At 43.8% G+C, this 21,066-nt stretch overlaps 2 protein-coding genes across 2 annotated transcripts in view; one reads left to right on the plus strand and one right to left on the minus strand.

Moving 5' to 3' along the window:
• Positions 1 to 17,476, minus strand: part of LOC109471352 (atrial natriuretic peptide receptor 1-like) — a 24,805-nt gene extending 7,329 nt beyond the window's left edge. The window contains exons 1-18 of the mRNA XM_019770641.1: positions 17,268 to 17,476; positions 15,532 to 15,641; positions 14,640 to 14,805; positions 13,537 to 13,721; positions 11,275 to 11,468; positions 10,604 to 10,717; positions 10,004 to 10,139; positions 9,516 to 9,643; positions 7,756 to 7,864; positions 7,116 to 7,197; positions 6,326 to 6,422; positions 5,533 to 5,739; positions 4,840 to 4,935; positions 4,494 to 4,565; positions 3,633 to 3,801; positions 1,222 to 1,371; positions 737 to 911; positions 138 to 298 (exon numbers count right to left, since the gene is read on the minus strand). Coding sequence (XP_019626200.1) covers positions 138 to 298; positions 737 to 911; positions 1,222 to 1,371; positions 3,633 to 3,801; positions 4,494 to 4,565; positions 4,840 to 4,935; positions 5,533 to 5,739; positions 6,326 to 6,422; positions 7,116 to 7,197; positions 7,756 to 7,864; positions 9,516 to 9,643; positions 10,004 to 10,139; positions 10,604 to 10,717; positions 11,275 to 11,468; positions 13,537 to 13,721; positions 14,640 to 14,805; positions 15,532 to 15,641; positions 17,268 to 17,476 — 2,560 coding nt within the window. The remainder of the gene's footprint in view (positions 1 to 137; positions 299 to 736; positions 912 to 1,221; positions 1,372 to 3,632; positions 3,802 to 4,493; positions 4,566 to 4,839; positions 4,936 to 5,532; positions 5,740 to 6,325; positions 6,423 to 7,115; positions 7,198 to 7,755; positions 7,865 to 9,515; positions 9,644 to 10,003; positions 10,140 to 10,603; positions 10,718 to 11,274; positions 11,469 to 13,536; positions 13,722 to 14,639; positions 14,806 to 15,531; positions 15,642 to 17,267) is intronic.
• Positions 17,477 to 20,210: 2,734 nt separating this feature from the next.
• Positions 20,211 to 21,066, plus strand: part of LOC109471353 — a 3,215-nt gene continuing 2,359 nt past the window's right edge. The window contains exon 1 of the mRNA XM_019770642.1: positions 20,211 to 20,341. Within this exon, the coding sequence (XP_019626201.1) occupies positions 20,264 to 20,341 (78 nt within the window). The 5' untranslated portion in view covers positions 20,211 to 20,263. The remainder of the gene's footprint in view (positions 20,342 to 21,066) is intronic.

Here is a 21,066-nt window from a genome sequence, read left to right on the forward strand (position 1 = left end):
ATATATATATATATATATATATATATATATATATATATATATATATATATATATATATATATATATATATATATATATATATATATATATATATATATATATATATGTGTGTGTGTGTGTAATACAACGTTTCACACAAAGTGTGCTTGGTACTCGCCTGGGCAGCATACTGTGCAGCAGCTTGTCCGTTTTCTTCTGTTCCTCCACCAGTTGCTTGGTCCTGTCCGCCACCACCGACTCCAGGTTGGCCGCGTACTTCTCCATGATCACGATCATGTTGTCCATCACGTTCGCGTCTCTGAATAAGGAAAGTTACCAACATCACATTGTCACTGACAGGACTTTATACAAAGAGATGCGATAGTGAATGAGAGTTTGTGTACAAAAAAATATACACTCGCCTATCTACATCCCAACACAGTGCGGCCTTTGAACCTGTCAAGTCGTCATCCTCCTGCCACAGAAGAACATTCATCCCTGCTACAGTCAAGCTGTGGAACTGTCTCCCACAGGACATTGTGAATACCACAGGGACCTTCCGAACTTCAAACGTAAAGTCAACGCCTACCTCAGCGCTTCCCGACAGCGTAGTTCCGCTCGTCAAATTTTCTGCCGACAATTCTAAAGTTGTCGGCAAAAAATCTGTGCCCCGCTGTCGGGAATCTCTGTACACTGCGCTCCCGCTGTTGCCTGAACCGCTGTGTCTGAAGTGGCATATAACGCCCTGTGACCTTACCGTCCTTTGTTACATTTCCGGAATATCTTCCTGATGGCCTTGAAGTCAGGGCGGGCCTCCGGCGCCTCTGACCAGCAGCGCTTCATGAGTGTGCAGACCTCCTGACTGGCCCCCTCCTCGTCCACCACCGGCCGCACAAGCGGGTTAGTCCCCATCCGCACTCGCTCCACGATGTCTGAAAAATGTTGAATTTTTTATAATATTAGCCCACAGCAAGTATATTTTGTGGATGACATCCTCCGCAGACTCCTAATGCGATAGGGCCAAAGAAAACTTTAGAGTCTCATTGAGGTCACCTGGTGGCGCCGAATGCCGGCGCCAGCCGCACAGACCCTTGCGACAGTTCCACAAAAGTATGTGTGGAGCAAATATGTTACATGCATCATGTGTATTGTGCGTGATTGTAAACCCTGCATCAATTCAGCGCTATAAAAGGCTGTGATTGCACGGGTAATTTTAGACCAATAAACCATTATTATTATTACCTCTGGGCGTGGCGTCGTTGGCGCAGTACGGATGCCCCCTGCTGATGACCTCCTGTGTGATGATGGCGAAGCTGTACACGTCTCCCTTCTGCGTGCCCTTCAGCGGCGGGCAAGGCATCCTCAGCAGCTCCGGGGCCGTCCACAGCAGCTCTGGGTGCGCATCAAGAAAAATTAGCCTCTACATTATGCCTACTGCCTACGTACCTAGGTGCTGAGAGACAGGCCAGGATCTGGCCCCTTGCTCCCCCTCGTCTGGTTCATGAAGTTTTTGATATACGTATTGTAATGATGTTTGTATATTGATGATTGTAAAATGGCAATGTAATAGACCCATTCGACTTTCACAGACCGCATAAACTGCTTACGTCACAGGGGGGACATTTCGAAAGAACGTCGTTCTAGAACGCTGAAGTTGAACGCGGCTTGCGCTCGCGAGGTCCCCCCTGGCAGATCATTTTTTTACTAAAAATAGTAAAATGTAGGTAAGTGTCTTTTTTTTCTCGGTAATATATTCGGAAATGACAGGAAAACAGGCACCGACTTTGTATGGTGGCATTCCGTACAAAAATGTAAGTTTATTTTGTTCTGTGACGTATGCAGTTTATGCGATCCGTGAAAGGAACTTTCGAAATGTCCCCCCTGTGACGTAGATTCTATTCGAAATGTCCCCCCTGTGACGTATGCAGTTTATGCGATCCGTGAAAGTCGAATGGGTCTATTCAGACGTGCCAAAGCAGCTCTATCCAGGGTCATATTGACTGCTAGTATTTTATACGCCGTGAAACAGATATCATTAGGCGCTTGATGAAACTTCTCACTCACATTACATCACATCACAGCCATTTTCCTTTTATGTCCACTGTACATTTTATTAACCCAACTTTGTGATTATATTTCAGTCCATACCATGGTATGGATGAAATATATTGTGTTCTCTGATGTTTCTTCTTCTCCTCCTTCTCCTTCTCCTCATCCTGCCACACAGTCAGAGGGATTCAACTCCGCCATCATTCAGCCAAATGACTTGAAATTTGGCATGGAGGTAGAGTGGGCCAATACCCCCAGGCGTTTTTTTCATTTTTTTGATACATGCCTTTGAAAAATTTTTATGAAGGTTTTTTGGGGCATTTTTCGCCAAAAAATGGATTTTTGGATCCTGAGCCCTGGTTTTACAACCAAATGATCTGAAATTCGGTATAAGGGTACCTTGAACATGTGTCTACAGAACAGCAGCCACATATTTGGCATACACCACTTTCAAATGACTCATTTGGGGGACTTTAATGGCTATTTTCAGCAAAAAAGGGCCAAAAGTGCTATACCCGTTCCATGTTCTATCTAAAGAATGGCACGTTCTATCTGCCGTTGGCCATGGAACACGTGTTCCATTGCGGGTTACCTGAGGTCACATTGCACGTAAGTCATGCGGAATGACCCACACATTCAATTTTATCTGCCTAAGACCTTCAAAATGTATCAAATCTCATCATTGTTAGTATTTGCATACCTGTAATAAGATTGATAAAGCTTTCGAGATTCAATGTGCTTGTTCTTGCATCTTTGTTCTCAATTACATAGCTACTATACAATTCATTTATTTGAGAATCTTTGCCAGTTTTACACTGGGGTAAGTTTGGAATAGTCCACTTTTGCGTGGGAGGGAGATGGACTGAAATATGCTGTATTTGCTCCCAAGCAAATGTCGGCCTCTCTAGTGTATTATTCTTTTCTCAAACGTAGTTCGTGGGTTTTGAACAGAAAATATTCAAAAATGGTTTGTAGCGTGTCTTGTCTTGTAAATTACAATTCTATAGGGAGACTTAAAACTATGTACAGTTTTAATAGTAGCTCATGTACTTGTAGCTTGTTATATGTTATTTGTGTTTTATGAGCAAACGATCCTTACAAGCACATTGTGTGCTTTCTGTCCAGTGGTCTTTAATCTAGTTAAACGTTGAACTTTATTTCAACACAAAGATCACACATGTAGAGATCAAATTTTCAAACGACCACTTTCGCCTTGATCAGGATAATTAATGACCAATCACTATGATTACATAACCAACACAGATGAACTTCCATGATAGCTCTAAAAGGCATCCAATGGGATTTCAGGGCAGCAGAACTGGAGATATTCCGAATAAGGGAAACTTTTTGATATTGACACACTACTTCACATTAGCACATTTGAGTCAGTATTTCATGTTTTGGGCATTTAAAGCTGCAGAAAAAAAAGCGCCAAGATGAGTTAGTTCTTTATTTTCAGGGTGGTACCCTACAAATCAGCCCAGGGCCCTTCCAGAGAACATTTTCCGTCAGAATTTTGGGCATTTTTGCTCCAAGAGGGTCAATATACACTGGGACAGTGTAGTTTTAATTATGTGAATAAAATGAAATAAACTTGAACTCACTCATGTATTCCTCGTGCTCGCCGACTTCCGGGTTCTCGGCCTGGTTGGCCTTGAAGCGCGCCATGCCGAAGTCCGTGATCTTCACCATCCACCGGTTGTCAATCAAACACTTGTTGGACCGCAAAGAACCATGGGACGCCACGGCACACCTATGGAGGTACTCCATACCCTGAAAATATATTCAAAGAAATTCAAAGCTTCGTAAATACTATAGATATCTAGAAACACCTTTTTTCTGCCAGTCAGAAAACAAAATCATGCCAACGTGTCATAATATCGACTATAAAATGGACCAACAATCAATAACCCATGCCAGTGAGACTTGTCTAGTGGCTTCTCTGAAGTGTGACGTCAACACTAATTCAAAGGTATTTGGTAAACGATGAAACATGACAAATCTCACTGGGTCAGTCTACTGAAGAAGACCAGAGTGACAGTGGTCGAAAGCTCCAGGTAAGAACATTGACCTTTAGTGTAACAAATGTTTTACCTTAAAATATGCAAACTACCAACACAGATGAACTTTCATGATCTGTATCTGTATAGCCGGTATAACCGCCTTTCGGCGTAACACACCTGCTTCTGTATCTGTATAGCCGGTATAACCGCCTTTCGGCGTAACACACCTGCTTCTGTATCTGTATAGCGCCGATATAACAGGCCAGCCTCGCAGGCACGCGGCGCGGCGGCAGCTGGCTACATTACACCGATCAACCTGTTACACCTAACCCTTTAACATCTATCTCTAAACATTGTTTAAACCTATCTAATGACAATGCCCCTACTGTACTCTACTATGATAATCACGAGGCAAGTGGTTAGAGGTTCACCCCCCCCCAGGTTGTAACGAATGTAACGTACCTTCACTACGTCTGACAACAGGGAGAGTTTGAACATGTTGTCCAACTTGATATCGTCGTTTTCCAGAATATCCTGGAATGTCAATGATAGATAGGTTGAAGAAACCGCTACAAGAAACCTTTAAGCATAGTATTATCTTAAAGTATTGCGTAAAAGTCCCCATATTTCAGTTGGCTAAATAACAAAAAACGCATCCTATTACGTAATACTAGGCACAATGGTACTCTTAATAACGAAGTGCAGTGAACATCACGAAAGTGAAGTATGAAGACCACAAACTTGCATTCCATTCAGTAATCTTTGCATTAATATATACGTTATGATAACTACGTCACTATGACGTCACCTGTAAACTCCCTTTTGGGCAGAATTCGTACACCAGGCAGATGTGGGGCGCTTCCACGCATGCGCCGATGAAGCGGTTGAGGTTTTCGTGGTTGGCCTGGAGTGCCTGATCAAGAGTGTTATTTACTTAACAATCCATGACCGCAACAAAACAAATGCCAATTCGGGACAGTTTGAACTTTTGTTGTTTAAACGGTGTATTGTCCAGTCATTATCAAACCTGTTTCTCGATCATCTTGCAACTTGCAACAGTGCACATAACTTAGGGTACTATGCTGATGCTGATACAAATAAACCAATAAACGAACAAAGAACAAACAAACAAACAAACACAGTCATCTGCCTGTAGATGCGCTTCATGTTTGGCATTAAGGCCACGGTAGACCTTGTTGATTGGAAATGGTTCAATATATTCACGCTTATATATATATATAGAGAGAGAGAGAGATAGAGAGAGAGAGGGAGAGAGAGAGAGAGATCGTGATGTATAGTCATTATTGTTAATTGATGGTGAAATTATTTCTATAGATGTTTCAATTATATATGTATATATACAATTATTTTATGTTGTATTACGTTCTTTGCATCCTCATTTTCATGGGCTCCGTTGGAAATCAGCCCCTTTTGGCTGAAGGGACTACGTATGCGTTCAGAAATAAATCTAAAATAAATAAACAGATAAAAACAAGCTTACCTCTTTAAACTCCAGCAGCTGTTCCTTGTCTACCTGGATATGCAGTTTGCGCACGTTCTTCACGGCGATGTAGTTTCCCTCGTACCGGCCGCACTGCGGAGGCGCACGCGTGGACTTTTTGCCACTGTACAGGCTGGGGGTGGTCTTGGACGGCGCTCCCGTGCCCTGGCTGCGCGACCCGGAGGTACCCTTGCTCTTCATGCTCATCTGGGGCGAAATATACACCGTAAGTCTGGGGTGAATTGCACCGTAAGTCTGGGGTGAAATATACCGTAAATCTGGGGTGAAATATACCGTAAATTTGGGGTAAAATATACCGTAAGTCTGGGGTAAAATACACCGTAAATCTGGGGTAAAATACACCGTAAATCTGGGGTGAAATATACCGTAAATCTGGGGTGAAATATACCGTAAATCTGGGGTGAAATATACCGTAAATCTGGGGTGAAATATACCGTAAATCTGTGGGGGAATATACCGTACATCTGGGGTGAAATATACCGTAAGTCTTGGGTGAAATATACCGTAAGTCTTGGGTGAAATATACCGTAAGTCTTGGGTGAAATATACCGTAAGTCTTGGGTGAAATATACCGTAAGTCTTGGGTGAAATATACCGTAAGTCTTGGGTGAAATATACCGTAAGTCTTGGGTGAAATATAAGGAAATACGTAATTTCAATATGTAGTTTGTGACAGCTGATCCTTAATCTTCTGACTGTATATTCTATGTGCCTCATTTTTTCTAAGCTATGTTTCTTCGTTGTATAATGCAGTGGTTTTAAACAATCTCACCTGACTCATGAGTTGTTTCGTGGCGGCAGAAAAGTCGATATCCTCGAAGTTCATCCTCCACGACATGCTGCTCAGGTCGGCCTCGAATTTCTTCTTCCTGTTTTAATGCAAGTTTGGGGCAGCAAATACAACATTCTGTATAAGGAATCTGTCTGTTATTGACGTTTACTGTCATTTATTAGCACATTTTCGTCATCATTTCAATTTATTACTTAAAGCTTTTGAAATAGCCCCAAAAGCTAGGTGAGGAGTCTCTTTGTTGGTTCAAGCGATGGGTTATTCCTCAGGAACCCTGGACTGAGAGTGAGAGAAAAGACCAAGTAGTTTGGTTTTACCTCCTTTAGCTTTTGTATATATGGTTGTTTATATGTATTATTTCTTCTATGTGAATGCTGTTTAATGCTTCAAATGATGTGACAAATTGTACCTAATTCAGGGGGATGCGCTTCTGCTCCCCCTGCTGTTGTACATTTGTTAAATGATGAGCAAATAAAGTTGAACCCCAGCTCTAAAATGCATCATAGCCAGCATAACAGTTCTAGTGTTCAGTGGTATCAAGAATACGTTTTAGCTTTGGAGACTCTTCAATGCTGATAGCTATGAGCAAGGGGGTACATTTACACAATTACCAAGAGGCGAGAGGAAGCGGGAAGTACTAGACGCTTATATCTACATCTATATACATTGTATAAGACTGTTAACATGAGACCTGTGCTTAGCACAGTGGGACAAAACTGTACAATAACGGTCTTCATTCAAATTATTCCTAGGTATATTCAGGTCATCTCACCGTTGATAATACGCTGCAATTCCTCCGACGACCAGTAGGAGGCCAGCCACTATACATACGATGACGGTGATCCTACCCCGTCCTAAAAACGGAAACTTATTTCGTAAAGAGCAGGCAAAAAGACGCTTGGGACCGCATTGTAGATACTATTCCCTGTAACTGTGAAGACTTAAGTCGGAAGAACGTACTGCACCTGTTACTAAACCCGTAATGTATGGTGCATAGCACTTCGGCAGAACGTCTCATATCAGGTCGTATTCGCACATATAAAGTCAACATCCCGTCAGTAGTTTCAAAATGTTATGTAAGAAAATATATCGTCTGCAACAGGCAAAACTCTGCTGCAACGTTGACCAAACGTCCAACAAAACTGTGAAAAATCAGGATTTTGTGCAGGCGCAGTACGTTCCGCGACTCAACTCAGTACATACGTACAGTGCCGATTCATAAATTCCGCAAAAAGGCATGTGCCGGCTTGTACTGCCAGCTTTGTATTTCCGTGGTAGCATTTTTATTCTTGGCCGTAATTTTTTCTTTTAATTCGTCCGCGCGCACTAGTTTGGGGATTTTCAGAGAATTTCATCCATAAAATTAAGCCGGTGTGGCCTAACTAAGTCGTTATGATATATTGCTTACGTACCTTGTGTCTTTGGCGCGCAGAGCTCGCCTTTGAAGCCACATTTGGGTGCGTCCGCCGGTGGTGTGGTCTCCCCATTGCCCCAGTCCACTGCTCTCAGCTGCACCATCCTCTGTTCACACACACAACAACAAAATACATGAGCACTTAGACTGCGAGAAAACACTCCTATTATATTTAAGGCCCTGGGTATCCTAAAATTGACGGGACGAATTTGAAAGTTTTATTTAGATCCACAATTATTTTGGCTTATAAATATCTTTTCAATTAGTTTTTGAGGGAACAGATAAGGTGAAGTATTGCCTTATAGAATAATGTGATGCTTTGTAGATTGTTAGGCCACCTTGTATGTTGCTGTAATGTTTTGTCATGTCTTGTCAGCACTGGCAAGCCACTGGCTAGTTGAGCTGCCCTGGCTGTGAGGGTTTAACGGCCAAACCAATAAATAAATAATAAGATGGTACGAGTATTATTGGTTTTAAAAAGGAGACGAGGTTCGTCGCTTTTCCTGGGGTTTTCACCACAGCGACATTTTTTTCGAGGTGTAGCGTTATGGGGTGCCAAGTTGTGGTGATCCACTGCTTGTTTCTTTGTTTGCTTGTTTGTTTGCTTGTTTGTTTGTTTGTTTGTTTGTTTGTTTGTTTGGGTCCTTAATTTCACGTCCTATCTGAGGGACGTCACTAACAAACCTAGGTACTCATTTTCACCTGAGTGAAGTGAGGAAAGTCGTGTAAAGTGCATTTCCCAAGGGCACAAGATCGGTGACAAGGTAGGATTCGAACCCTGAACCTCTCGGTTCTGGGCCGAACACGCTACCGGTACGCCACACAACCCCACTGTTCGGCTTGATTTGCCATACATACCATCAACTGTCCAGTTACCTTCTGCACGCTTAGTCCAGACTGAGTGGTGATACATAAAACACGGGGTTAGACCTGGCACACGCACATCTCTTATTGTACAAGGTCTCCCTACCACAAGGTCTGGGGCTCTGAGGCACTTGGCTCAACAGGATATACTGAGCACAAAGAGGTACAAAATCCCTTCCGACGATCCCTATACAAGCGACCCATTGCTTAAGTTGCAATATGTAACTTAGGACGATACAAAAAGTAAATTTTCTTGTCATTTCTATAAACTATAAAAAGCCGACCTAAAAACGTAGATTTGCGCTGTCCAGCTGTAGTCTACGTTCTACCTAGCCCAGGACAGCACATCGTCAGAAGGTACTACACCTGAGCGAAACCCGTAATGTATTGTGCATAGCACTTCGGCAGAACGTCTCATATAAGACTGTATACGCGCATATAAGGTTAACATCCCATCTGTATTCCAAGTATTGTGTCGGAAAAGATATCGTCTGCCACATTCAAAATTATTCTGATGCAACGTTGACCAAACATACAGCGAAAACCCTTAAAATGAAACTGAAACTGTTTATTCACATTGATTGGCAGCCAATATGCATTGTTGGCTGAATTGCACTAGTGATTACATGTTAAAAAAGCTTGAAAGAGATACACATTAAAAAGCACAACATTGACGATTAAAATTAAATAGATTTAAAATTCTGTAGGTCAGGTCCATTAAAACAGAGGCGGACTATTTACAAATGGTTACTGAGGCTTATTGCCTGAAACAGAAAAGATTTCCTTAGTCTTTCAGTTCTGAACTTCGGTATGGAGATGTGGTTTCCATATCCTGTTTTTGCCCAGTTGCAGTACGTTCCTGACGTGCAGTCCAGAACATGGCCTGGCACTTACCCTCTGCCCGCTGACCGCCACGCCGTACTCAGCGACCACCTCGAACTTGCCGTTAGGCGCCATGTCCCACACCATGAACTCTGGCTCCCGGTCCGCACGGCCGTCCATAGTCACGTACCCTGACGTGCCTAGGGGAAACAACATTTTTATTCATTACATCTTTAGACATCTAAGCTAACCCCTACAAAAGGTCCTCAGCGTCGCGTTCAGCAAAAAACCTCAGACCCAGACCAAGACAAGGAAGACCACGTGAAGGTCTCCTTAGTAGCCTTTTCGACGACTGCAAACTCTACATCAGACTTGAGTCTCATGTGCTAAAATTTGTTAGAGACTTAGGGAGACTTGTGTAAAGTGCCTTTCCCAAGGGCACAACGTCGGGGCGCATGTTCAGACATGTCCCGGGTACGACTCTGGATCGAACCTGGGTCTCCCTGTTCATAGTCGAACGCTCTACCACTACGCCACCCGACGCCACACCTAATACTTACCCTTGAACATAGTCCCCTTCATGTGCTGTAAGATCTTCCCCCCGTCCCGCGGGTCCTCCCCAGCCGCGAGGGTCGCGTTCAGCGCAACGGCGTACAGCAGAACAGCGTCGTGCAGGTACAGGGCCGCAAATCCTCCCTGAAAAATTTCATCAGGTTGGTAAGTCATTGAAATAAATAAACTTGAAACTTGACAAAAGAGACTCCTTTTACAAGAGGTTTACTCAGCCGACGTTTCGGTGACCGTCTGTCACATTCCTCAGAGCAATTCTGACTGGTTTACATTGCAATGCACATGTGTAAAGTTACAGATGCGCTCTCAAACGGAAAAAGCTGAGGTATCTACAAAACAGAATTCTTTGAATAGAAATCATAGACTGGGATCAGTGATAAGTCGTACACTAGGTGCAAAATAAACCGCATACATGACAATCGCCAAGTGAATCTGTCCAGCTCAAAGGCACAAGCGTCTATCGATATCATTTTAACAGATTCAGAAAACACAGCACAAAAACAGCTATTTTAGTCGATGTTTTTTTTCATGTATGATGTCGTTGAAAGCCTTTTAAAAGTTGTAAACCTCACGACAATAAGAAGTACTACCTTTAGCCCAAGAGACAGGCCGAGGCGATAGTTCCAGGGCTCCTGGGCCATTATCTTGGGAATGTCGTCCCGAACTCGCTGGGCTGCAGGATCGTTAGGAAACTTTATCCCGATCTGTGGACATGCATACATACATATTTATGTCATGCCTGGGCCGCGATAATGTTCGATACCGGTGTTCCAGTCCTTGTAACAACTAGCCTTAATTCGGCATTACCTTCGGTCCCGGCTCTCCCGCGGGTTGGATCTCCCTAATGATCAATAAGACATTGAACAAAATTTGGAACAAGAAATCCTACATTGCATACCCTTGTTAGCTTATTTCGTGAATTTTATTCAGTGGATTTCTTGCCACTTGCATATCCTGCAAACAGACTTCTCGCCAACTCCGTTCTGTTGGGACCTAACTTCCATCGTATGGCATTTTTTTGTCTGTAGTTATGGAATTTCCCCACCCACGTCATTCTGAGAATTACTGCAGGAATATGAACGTAAGTGGCGCATTAACATGATGTACGTTACGCATAGTAAAACTGAAGAGGACTGGGTGATTTGGACGAAAATTCATTGTGAGTCAAATTTCTTGAGTTGGAGAACAGTTTAATTCTCATTATGTATTTACCAACTCATGAACTTCATGCTGATATGAAGTCTACTTGATAGGAACACACCTCCAGCACAGACTCATACGCCTTGATAGCCTCTGCGTTTCGCCCGTCGTCACTGCTCCAGGGTTGGTCAACTTTGACCTCGATAGACAACTTGGCATTGATGAGGACGTAATCGCCTGACGTCATCTCAAGTTCATGGGCCTGTAGGAGGATGGACCGTTCCACTGGTATGGAGGGGTGGCACATGTAGATGACTGGATGGAAGAAAAGTTGTGATCAGAACACTTAGTTATGATAAAGGGTGTCACAAAAATGTATCATATGTGTAAACTTTTATGCAGCCTATCCTTGGTGCTGACACCATCCTCACACAGGCAAACACACCTGTCCTTGGTGCTGAACACCATCCATACATAGAAAACATACCTGTCCTTGGTACTGAACACCATCCACACACAGGCAAACATACCTGTCCTTGGTGCTGAACACCATCCACACACAGGCAAACACACCTGTCCTTGGTGCTGAACACCATCCACACACAGGCAAACATACCTGTCCTTGGTGCTGAACACCATCCACACACAGGCAAACACACCTGTCCTTGGTGCTTAACACCATCCACACACAGGCAAACACACATGTCCTTGGTGCTGAACACTATCCACACACAGGCAAACACACATGTCCTTGGTGCTGAACTCCATCCACATACAGGCAAACACACCTGTCCTTGGTGCTGAACACCATCCACACACGGACAAGCATACCTGTCCTTGGTGCTGAAAAACAGCCATTCTTAAAAGCTAAAAAGATTTAACGTCAAGTCATTTGAAGACAGCTTTGACCACCAGAATAGCTTGAAAGCCACTGAAGGGTATGGCTTACATGAAATCGGATGGCAAAGGATTAGGTTAGGATATCGCCTGCCGGACATGTACCACGGTAAGGTGCTTATATTGACCATTGGCTTGTAGCTAGAGTTTTCAGTCGTCGATAAAGCATATAGAGAGAGTTAATAATAGACCCATTGATATCATAACATTGGATGTTCGTCCGTTTGTGAACAATAGTCAGCTCTCACTCATTACAAAAAAATAGCCAGTTCCTCGTGCAGCATCCAAAAAACCTGAAACCCACCTAGGTAACAGATACACAAACCCTGAACTCAGTCACCCAAAAGCCGGCCTAAAATGGGGTAAGGAATTTCCCGAGTAGCCTTCGCAAGCCCTGTTTCGTCTGTTGAGTCAGTTAGCCAAACTTTCGCTTGATGTTTCTGACTTAGGGAGAAGAGTTGCTACTTCACAGTGGGCGTTAGTTTGGTGCCCATAAGTGGCCCTTGTGGTTTTGCACTCAGCAAACTCGTTAAAAACTAGAAAAGGCCACATTTGCAAAGAAGATGCATAATGTTCACCTCCACATGGTCTAGCCTTACAAAGTACTGTTCTATTAATTCTTACTCATACACATTCATGCGAAGGTAAACATATTTATGTCATACCTGGGCCGCGAGAACATTCGATACAGGTGTTCCGGCCCGTGTAATAACCAGCGTTATATCATACTCGTTATATCATACAGTCTGTGTCTAGTTTTCCTGGGTGGGTATGATATAAATAAAATACAACACGGTGTATCACCCTCGATCCCGGCCCTCCCGCGAGTCGGATCGCCCTTGGCCGAACTCGTGGTCGGGCCGATATAGCGGGCGATACGGAATACCCCATGTTGTATTCTTTATATACTTTCGGTACTCACTCCTGTCTGTTCGTTTGTTTATTTGCATGTAATCAAAGAAATAAAATAAACATATCATAATCATAAACAAAAGAGAGATGCGGGAGGAAGATAAAAGGCCGTCATGGCCTGTCCGTGACCTTCCCCCAACAAGAAAAATTGAATGATAATTATACATTATAATAGAAAATTGGTAAATAGTACGACTATTAAAAATATAAAATAATGATTACTATTAGATAAGTACAAATGATTATTAAGTAACGTAATGATTGAAACTTTATTGCATGTTCATTCCCCGGGGGGATAAATGCACGGATGTACAAAATACAATGTACTAGAGAGTACTACAACAATAGTAATAAAGAAAGGCTAACATCAGGTCTAAGGTATACAATGCTAAAATAAAGTGGTATCGATCTTAGTTCTAATGGCTTCTTCTCTCTTTTTGAAACATTTTGAAATATACTTACACACTTCATTGATGACGTCTATATTTGTACATGATATGATATATTTAAAAGTGTCCTTTGATAATTTTTTACATTTTTTGTCGAATATATACATATATATAATAATACTCACTCCTGGCGTTCTGCTTGAGGATCCTGAGCTTCTCGGAGATGAGTTGCGGGTCCAGGTACTTGATGTCGTAGGAGTACTCCCCCGCCAGGGTCACGTTGTTCGCGGCGAGGTACTGCTTCAGGGACTCGGTGGACGACTTACACAGGAAGCCGGAATCCGAGAAGATGCCGAGCCTTTTCCAAGACCTGGAAGGGAGGGGAGGAGTGGTAACAGCAATACTGAGATTTCTTCTATGCCAACATTTATAATAAGACATTGTGACGACACACTCAAGTTTTTCCACTTGTTAGACCTGCTTCAGGGACTCGGTGGAGGACTTACACAGGAAACCGGAGTCAGAGAAAATGCCGAGCCTTTTCCAAGACCTGGAGGGGGAGGGGAAGAACTGCGATACTGACTATTTAGCCACCAGAGGACACACACAGGACACCAAAAAACGCAGCAGCACCCTTCTAAGAGGTTGGGAGTTCGAATCCCGGCTGTTCTCGATAACCCGGCATGCACGCTACTGGAAAGGGTTGCAGTCCCTAGAATAGCTGTGGTCACTGTTCATTATACGTGTCGAAAAGAGCTAGGGTAATTAATTTTCCTGGTACAGTAAACCTGTAAATGCTGCACATGTACATAGCGTCCGTCTTCTCCGTCAGGACCAGTGGAATAGTAGCTCTTCAGTGAGCAAAAGCGGCTCGGGATCACTTTGGTCTGGCCTTGCTGAGAGGGGGGAAATGGCAAAGCGAGTCGAGCAGTTCTATCTTTTCCATGGAATTTTGTCTGTACGTGATGTCTGACAGACATCGAAACGTAAGCAGGTGAGAAAGACTACCGGTTGTATAAGAAGAAATTCCCTAAATGGAGGGAGGGCAACACGTAACGGTGTCAATGATAGAGGAATGTTTTGCGTAAGTTAGCTACAATTTAGTAGTGCAAATAAGTAATAGGGAAACTACGCTATGTTCTATCTACAACTAATATAATAGTATGCTTTACACATGTTTTACCCTCCCTTGCACTTGTATACACGCTGTACCATTGGCCCGTAGCTAGTTGAGTTTTTTTGTTGTTGTTTTTTTTTAATATTCAAATAAACAAACCCAGTCTCTCACCACAGCTTGAGCAGTTCCACCACCGCCACGCCGAACTTGTTGGAGGGCACGAATGTCCTGGCGAGGGTCTTCAGCAGGGCCTTGTTCTCAAGCTGCGGGTCCACCGGTAACCAGGAGATGGTCGGCATGTTCCAGTAGGCCGCCAACTGGCTAGACTGGATACAGGCTGAAAAAGATGAAAGAAGAAAGAGATGCTTCCCCAACAAAATACAAAATCAAACGCAACAGACTACTCGCAACAGTCTGTTTTTGATGGTAGACCAAACCAAACAAAAAATAGTAGCCCCTAAAGAGGGGCGCACAAAACGATAGATAAACCGCTCTACCTTGGAAGAGGTGGACAGTACGATCACCGTGCCACCGCCGCCAGATAAGCATATCACACTATAGGGCGGTCACATACTATAGAAATGATCCCTAAAAGTACTCGCAACAGTCTCTCCACTGGAAAACATGCCCTCACTGTACAAGTCTCTAGAACTCACACCACCAGCAGAACTTTCATACACATCTGGAACAGTCTCCCAGAAAACGTGGTCAGCCTGCTCACTGACAACAACCTCCAGCCATTCTTTTCCACCATCAGGACTTATACATGTAGCTAGAACCCTGCAGTCTCTGTAAACCGATGATTAGCCTTGTTTTCCAGCTGCGGGTCCACCGGTAACCATGAGATGGTCGGCATGTTCCAATAGGCAGCCAGCTGGCTAGACTGGATACAGGCTGACGGGGTGGGAGGGGGGCGTTACTGAAGAGTCTTTAAGCTTAAGCCTCTGTCGCGCATTCACGAATTTGGCCTCCCGAATTTAAGATTTCTTGCACTTTCAAAGAAAATAGATTTTCAACGTCTACGTCTATATAGATGCCACATTTCTGAGCTTGCAGTTCTTACCTTCGGCGCACGGTGGCGCTAAAAGAACATCTACGTCTTCCTGGACTTTCAGCTCGACTGCAGCTCCCGCCGCCACTTTAGAGTTACAGCTGGAGTCCCTCCACACGACGCTGTAAGAAACAGTGCTGGTTATTCATCCCATTTATTAAGTACTGAAAATCATTTTCTTTTAAAAAAACGTACTAACTACATTTACATGGGACAGCTATAGGTAGGAAATTCTGTCCCATTACACCACCAATAGTTACAACACTCTAACAGTATGTATGGAATTCTAAACAGCCTATATGGAAAGCACCCCTGCTATCCCATTAATTCACCAGCAGAAAGAGATTAACAATTTCTCCTAAGTACCTAACGCCTGTTAACATGTTGATTGAGTCTAGCTTGTAAATTTCAATCAATTGAATCTTAATCTTCGCCCACTCACACCGGAACCCAAAGAAACCTACCATACTAGTGGGCGCCACCCAAAAAATACTTCCGTCCCTCAATTGATAAAATGAAATAAAATGATGGATAATGAAGGAAAATAAGAGGGAATCAATTCATATAAATTTCGTTGTACTAGCAACGATATTTTGTTTTCCTTTGCAACGCAACGTCATGTCCCAATCCTCAGTTCCATGTGAAAATTCGTCAGAAGAGATTTTAGAACATTCAATTGCCCTTTAACGCTTTCTGTATAACCTGTTCATATAAATGCACTTGTAAGAAAATGATAAACAAAATGCCATCAACCTCTTTTGCGGCAAGGAGAACAACAACGGTCCACATCAGTATTTGACAGCCCGGAATATGAATACAAACAATATTTTTTGTTTATTATTTTATTTGACTCGAGGAGGACAGATGTTTACAGCATGCAGCACAGTGTGATGACAGTTCTCCCAGCGTGGTGACGCACGCACGTGTAATTATGATAACGTTTCCCCCACTCAAACACGACATGAGAAGCTGTTAGCACAGCCGGCGGCCTCAGCTTGTGCTGAAGCTTGTATAATTGAAGTTCTAGCGCGAGGCAGCAGTGGAAGAATCTTCCTCTTGAACAGAAAACACTGAGTTCAGGACATTTAAACGTCGCTAGCTTACTACTTACTTACTTGTACTTGAGTAGGTCTCCTCTTCTCGAAGGTTTAAAAGATGCATGATATGTTAAAATGTACTTGTTTGTATAATAGCATATGTTTGTTATTATATTACGTTTTTAATGTATATCAGAGTTGTCTGCCAAAACAAGCCAAAACGACTTGACTGCATTATCCTGTATAAATATTAAGTAAAGTGAAAGACACGTCCGTCATGTATACAGATTAAAGGCATCCAGTTTAATTTCTGAAGGTGGCAAAATAAGGAGATGTCATGTATGAGGAAATCTGTCTGATATTGACACTTACTGCCATTTCTTAACACATTTTCGTCAAGTGTTTAAAATCGTCCCAAAACAAGCTACATGACGACTGTAAATTGTAACATAGGCCATACAGGTAACTTAAAGGTATCCAGTGTAGATACAGACACACATACAACATACAGATCGCACGATGTATGTGACCGAATCCTTCTTTAACGTTATAAACCATACCTGAGCGTGTACCCGTTCAGCAGACTGAGGTCCTACATGACTGTGTCGATGCCTATGGACGTAGCAGATACAAACACAGACACATACAGATACCGATACCGATAAAGACACAGATCGTACGATACAGATCGTAAGACTTGTTAACCCATACCTGAGCGTGTGTCCGGGCAGCAGGCTGGGGTCCCGCATGACCGTGTCTATGGCGATGGACGTGGCAGCCGCCGTAGTTTCCCAGCCGTACAGGCGGTGCGCCCGGCCCTGGGGTATCAGCAGGCCCAGCTTGAAGTCTCGCCCGCTCACCGGACACAGGCACGCCGTCCACCACAACCACAGTAGCGCGTAGGTGCCGTAAGCAACCATCGTGGGTTAGATAATTATCACTGGCGTACGTGGTTAATTGTGAAGGAGGGGCGTTCCAGAAACCCCTTGGAGGCGAGACACTGAGAGGGAGATGTCTGAACTGGGAAAGCGCAGGGAGGATGTTGAGAGGGAAGCCCAGAACCGAGCTGCAGGATGGAGGGAAATCGTCGGTGGCCTATGCTCCACACGGTAAGGTAAGGTAACCCCAGAGGTAAAAGAAGGAGGGGCCGTCCCAGAAACTCCTGGAGGCCAGACACTGAGAGGGAGCTGTCTGACCTGGGAATGCGAAGGGAGGACGTTGAGAGGGAACCCCAAAACCGAGCTGGATGGAGGAGGATCGTCGGTGGCCTATGCCTTACACGGTAAGGTAAGGTAAGGTAAGGTAAGGTAAGGTAAGGTAAGGTAAGGTAAGGTAAGGTAAGGTAAGGTAAGGTAAGGTAATCCCAGAGGTAAAAGAAGGAGGGACCTCCCAGAAATTCCTGGAGGCGAGATACTGCGAGGGAGCTGTCTGAACTGGGAACGCGCTGCTGGGAGAACGTTAAGAGGGACGCCCAGAACCGAGCTGGATGGAGGTGGATCGTCGGTGGCCTATGCTCCAAGGGCACAGGTAAGGTAAGGTAAGGTACGTGGTTGAACACACAACGCTAGCAGCGCGCTAGCCCCTGCTGTATAGTGACTTGAACAACTACGTGGCCCAAGGGCTACGGAAATGGAGACGGGCACCACCCCTATGCTCTGCACAGAGTGGAACGGGGCCTTTTACGTGGTTGCATGCAAGATGTAATGGTTTGCGCCACGGGTGACTTTTTTGGCAGTGAGCGCATGCGTTGATGTGTTCCGAGCGCATGCGCAATGGAAAAAGTCTTTGAATTTATTCATAACATATTTGGTAGGTAGCTTGATGTGATGTAAAAAGAGAGCCTACCTGTGAAAGAGAAACTAGATTGCTATGATTACACTTCTATTTTGAGCTATTTTGATTCAGCGTTAATCGTAGCCGGCCTGCCCTAATGCGACGCCAAGTGTGGTCGGTGAATCAGTCGTGGAGTGTAATTGGACGATTCAAACAGCGAGTCATTTTTGTAACCTCATGAATACAAGGACACGGGAGAGCTTAAAGGCATCCAATGCAATTTCAGAATTTCAGATATCTGTATGCCACGTTGAGTGTTGCATAGTTCCGCATTAATTTATCGTTGCACTTTGTCATGTTTGGAGAGGAAGAGGAAGAAACTGAGCTAAAACAAAATGTTTTCCTACGGTAAACATAGTTACTCTCCAAGCAGAGGTTTGGGCTTAGGTTTGGCCAATTTCATGCTGTCTTTGCAGCCACCAAACGATCTGCTTGGAGATAATATTTACAATTCTGTGTCTAGTTGAACAGATGGAATAGACACATGATGGGTACCCAAGTGCTCCCCTAGTATTTAGGAAATCGTGGGACCTCGCCATGTGGTAAAAAGGCTTGTCGTGCTTTTGCCGCACTATTGGACAACGTCCGCCCTAGCCTCCTCAACGCACATACACAATACTTGAGTGGGATTTATCCGGTTTTTCTCTAAGGATTTCATCCATGTGCTAATCATTTTCATGATAGAACTTTATTGCACGACAATATATAGTACAATGTATGTTGAACATCATACAGACAAAAGTATAGAATAAATCCTAATAACTAAAACAACAAGGGCTACAGCTAGCACAAGTCTTTGATGTAGTGGTACAATCTAGTGAGGTATACGGGCCCGTAATATATTGCTTTTAAATAATCTCAGATAATAATGCAGAGTATCAAATTGGCCAGGCAGTATCCAATTGGCCAGAGAGGGTCCATGCGCGACCCAAGGGTTGGTGGGGGTAGTGACAAAAAACGGGCCATATATAAAAAGCTAACGATCATTCCCCCACAACCTCTGCTTGGAGAGTAGCTTTTAAAAGGCGATTTGAGTCGCCCGGCTACCTGCTTACTCCTAAGCTGGACAGGTCAGTGTCCAAGCTAGCCCTCCTTCTAAATCCGCTACAGTTAAAAATAGATATATATGTACATATCACTTAGTACATTAGGAAATTATCCTGAGCCTTTTCAGGCTTTCACTCGAAAGTGCTTCTAAAACAAGCGGATGTGTTAACAAGAGTTCGACGATCTCATACCTTCGCTGAATGGTGTTAACCTTTGTGACAACGTCCTAAACAGCAAACACACGTATGGGAGTTAAATACACACCACTACCAGTGGACTAGCCCCCTACTGTAGTGATTGGACGACTGTGTGGCCCAAGGGCAGTAGGAACGGACATGGTTAATGTTTTTTATTATTCCAACATGTAATCACCAAGTTTTTTTCAACTTATATTAATGTCGCCGCCAACACAGGGGACAAATACAGGACAAGACAATTTTCATTTTCACCTTAGTTAAGTGAGGAAAGTCGTGTACTGTGCCTTTCCCAAGGGCACAAGATCGGTGGCATGTCAGGACTCGAACCCGGGACCTCTAGGTCCCGAGTCACGCACTCTGCCACTACGCCACACGACCCCACCATGATAATGGTAGTGGGGGGGGGGGATTTAACTTCAACTGCAAAGGAGCTCCATTCTGGTTAAGTCTACCTCTACACCCCCTTCCCGGTCATTGCACCGGCCTTTGATATATGTCGTCACATGTTTTCCTCAAGGCAGCTCAAAGTTCGACGTCCGCTTCGCGGGGCGTAAAGGTCTGTAGCCGTATCGCGCAGTTTGCTACATTACAGGGAGTGTAACACTGAAGCTGCTACATCGGGGAGACAACATGTGGCGAGTCGCTGTCTCCCTGCTCCTGGTTGGTTACTTCCAGCGGGGTCTGTCGCAGCAGGTGGAGTGTAGACAGGTAGGAGGTAGCATGTGGCAGGCTACATATTGATAGCACTGTTCCAGATGCATATGACAATCTACAAGTGGAAACCTTTACTTCAAACCGACACAGAGCGTTGTTTGTTTATCGATATCGAGCTTGTGTACGTGATCTTCCATTGGTGTTTCTGTGTATACTTCCTGCGATCCAATTCGCTGTTGAAATATCAAATAAAATATCATCCTACTTAATTACACATTCAAAATATACTATTGTTATTCTTTCGTAAATAATTTCATGGGGTGGCGAATGATTGGATGTTCCTCTATTCGAAGCCATTTCTTTAACACGAGACGACGTTTCGATGGCCGCCTGTCATCTTCATCAGGGCTAAATATGTCTGGTTAACTTTGCTCTGAAGCCAGGTGTTAGTTTAACAATGCTGTCTCACAGTTAGCTCCAGTGCACAGTAAACCAGTCATATTAGCCTTGACGAAGATGGCAGACGGTCATCGAAACGTCTGCTGTTGTTAAACAAATTAATCTCCAAGCTGATCCCTCTCGGTGGCAAAAAGACAGTATCAAATTGGCCAGGCAGTATCCATTAGCCAGAGAAGGTCGGCAGCCACCGACGGGTGGGGGTAGCGACGAAAAAAACGGCCATATATAAAAAGGTAACGATCATTCCCCCACAACCTCTGCTTGGAGAGTAAAACAAATGGTTGTGAATAAAACTAACTTTTATCTTATTGCTGTGCGTT

The sequence above is a fragment of the Branchiostoma belcheri genome, unplaced genomic scaffold, assembly GCF_001625305.1.
Source record: "Branchiostoma belcheri isolate BF01 breed outbred unplaced genomic scaffold, Haploidv18h27 scaffold25, whole genome shotgun sequence".
NCBI lineage: Eukaryota > Metazoa > Chordata > Leptocardii > Amphioxiformes > Branchiostomatidae > Branchiostoma > Branchiostoma belcheri.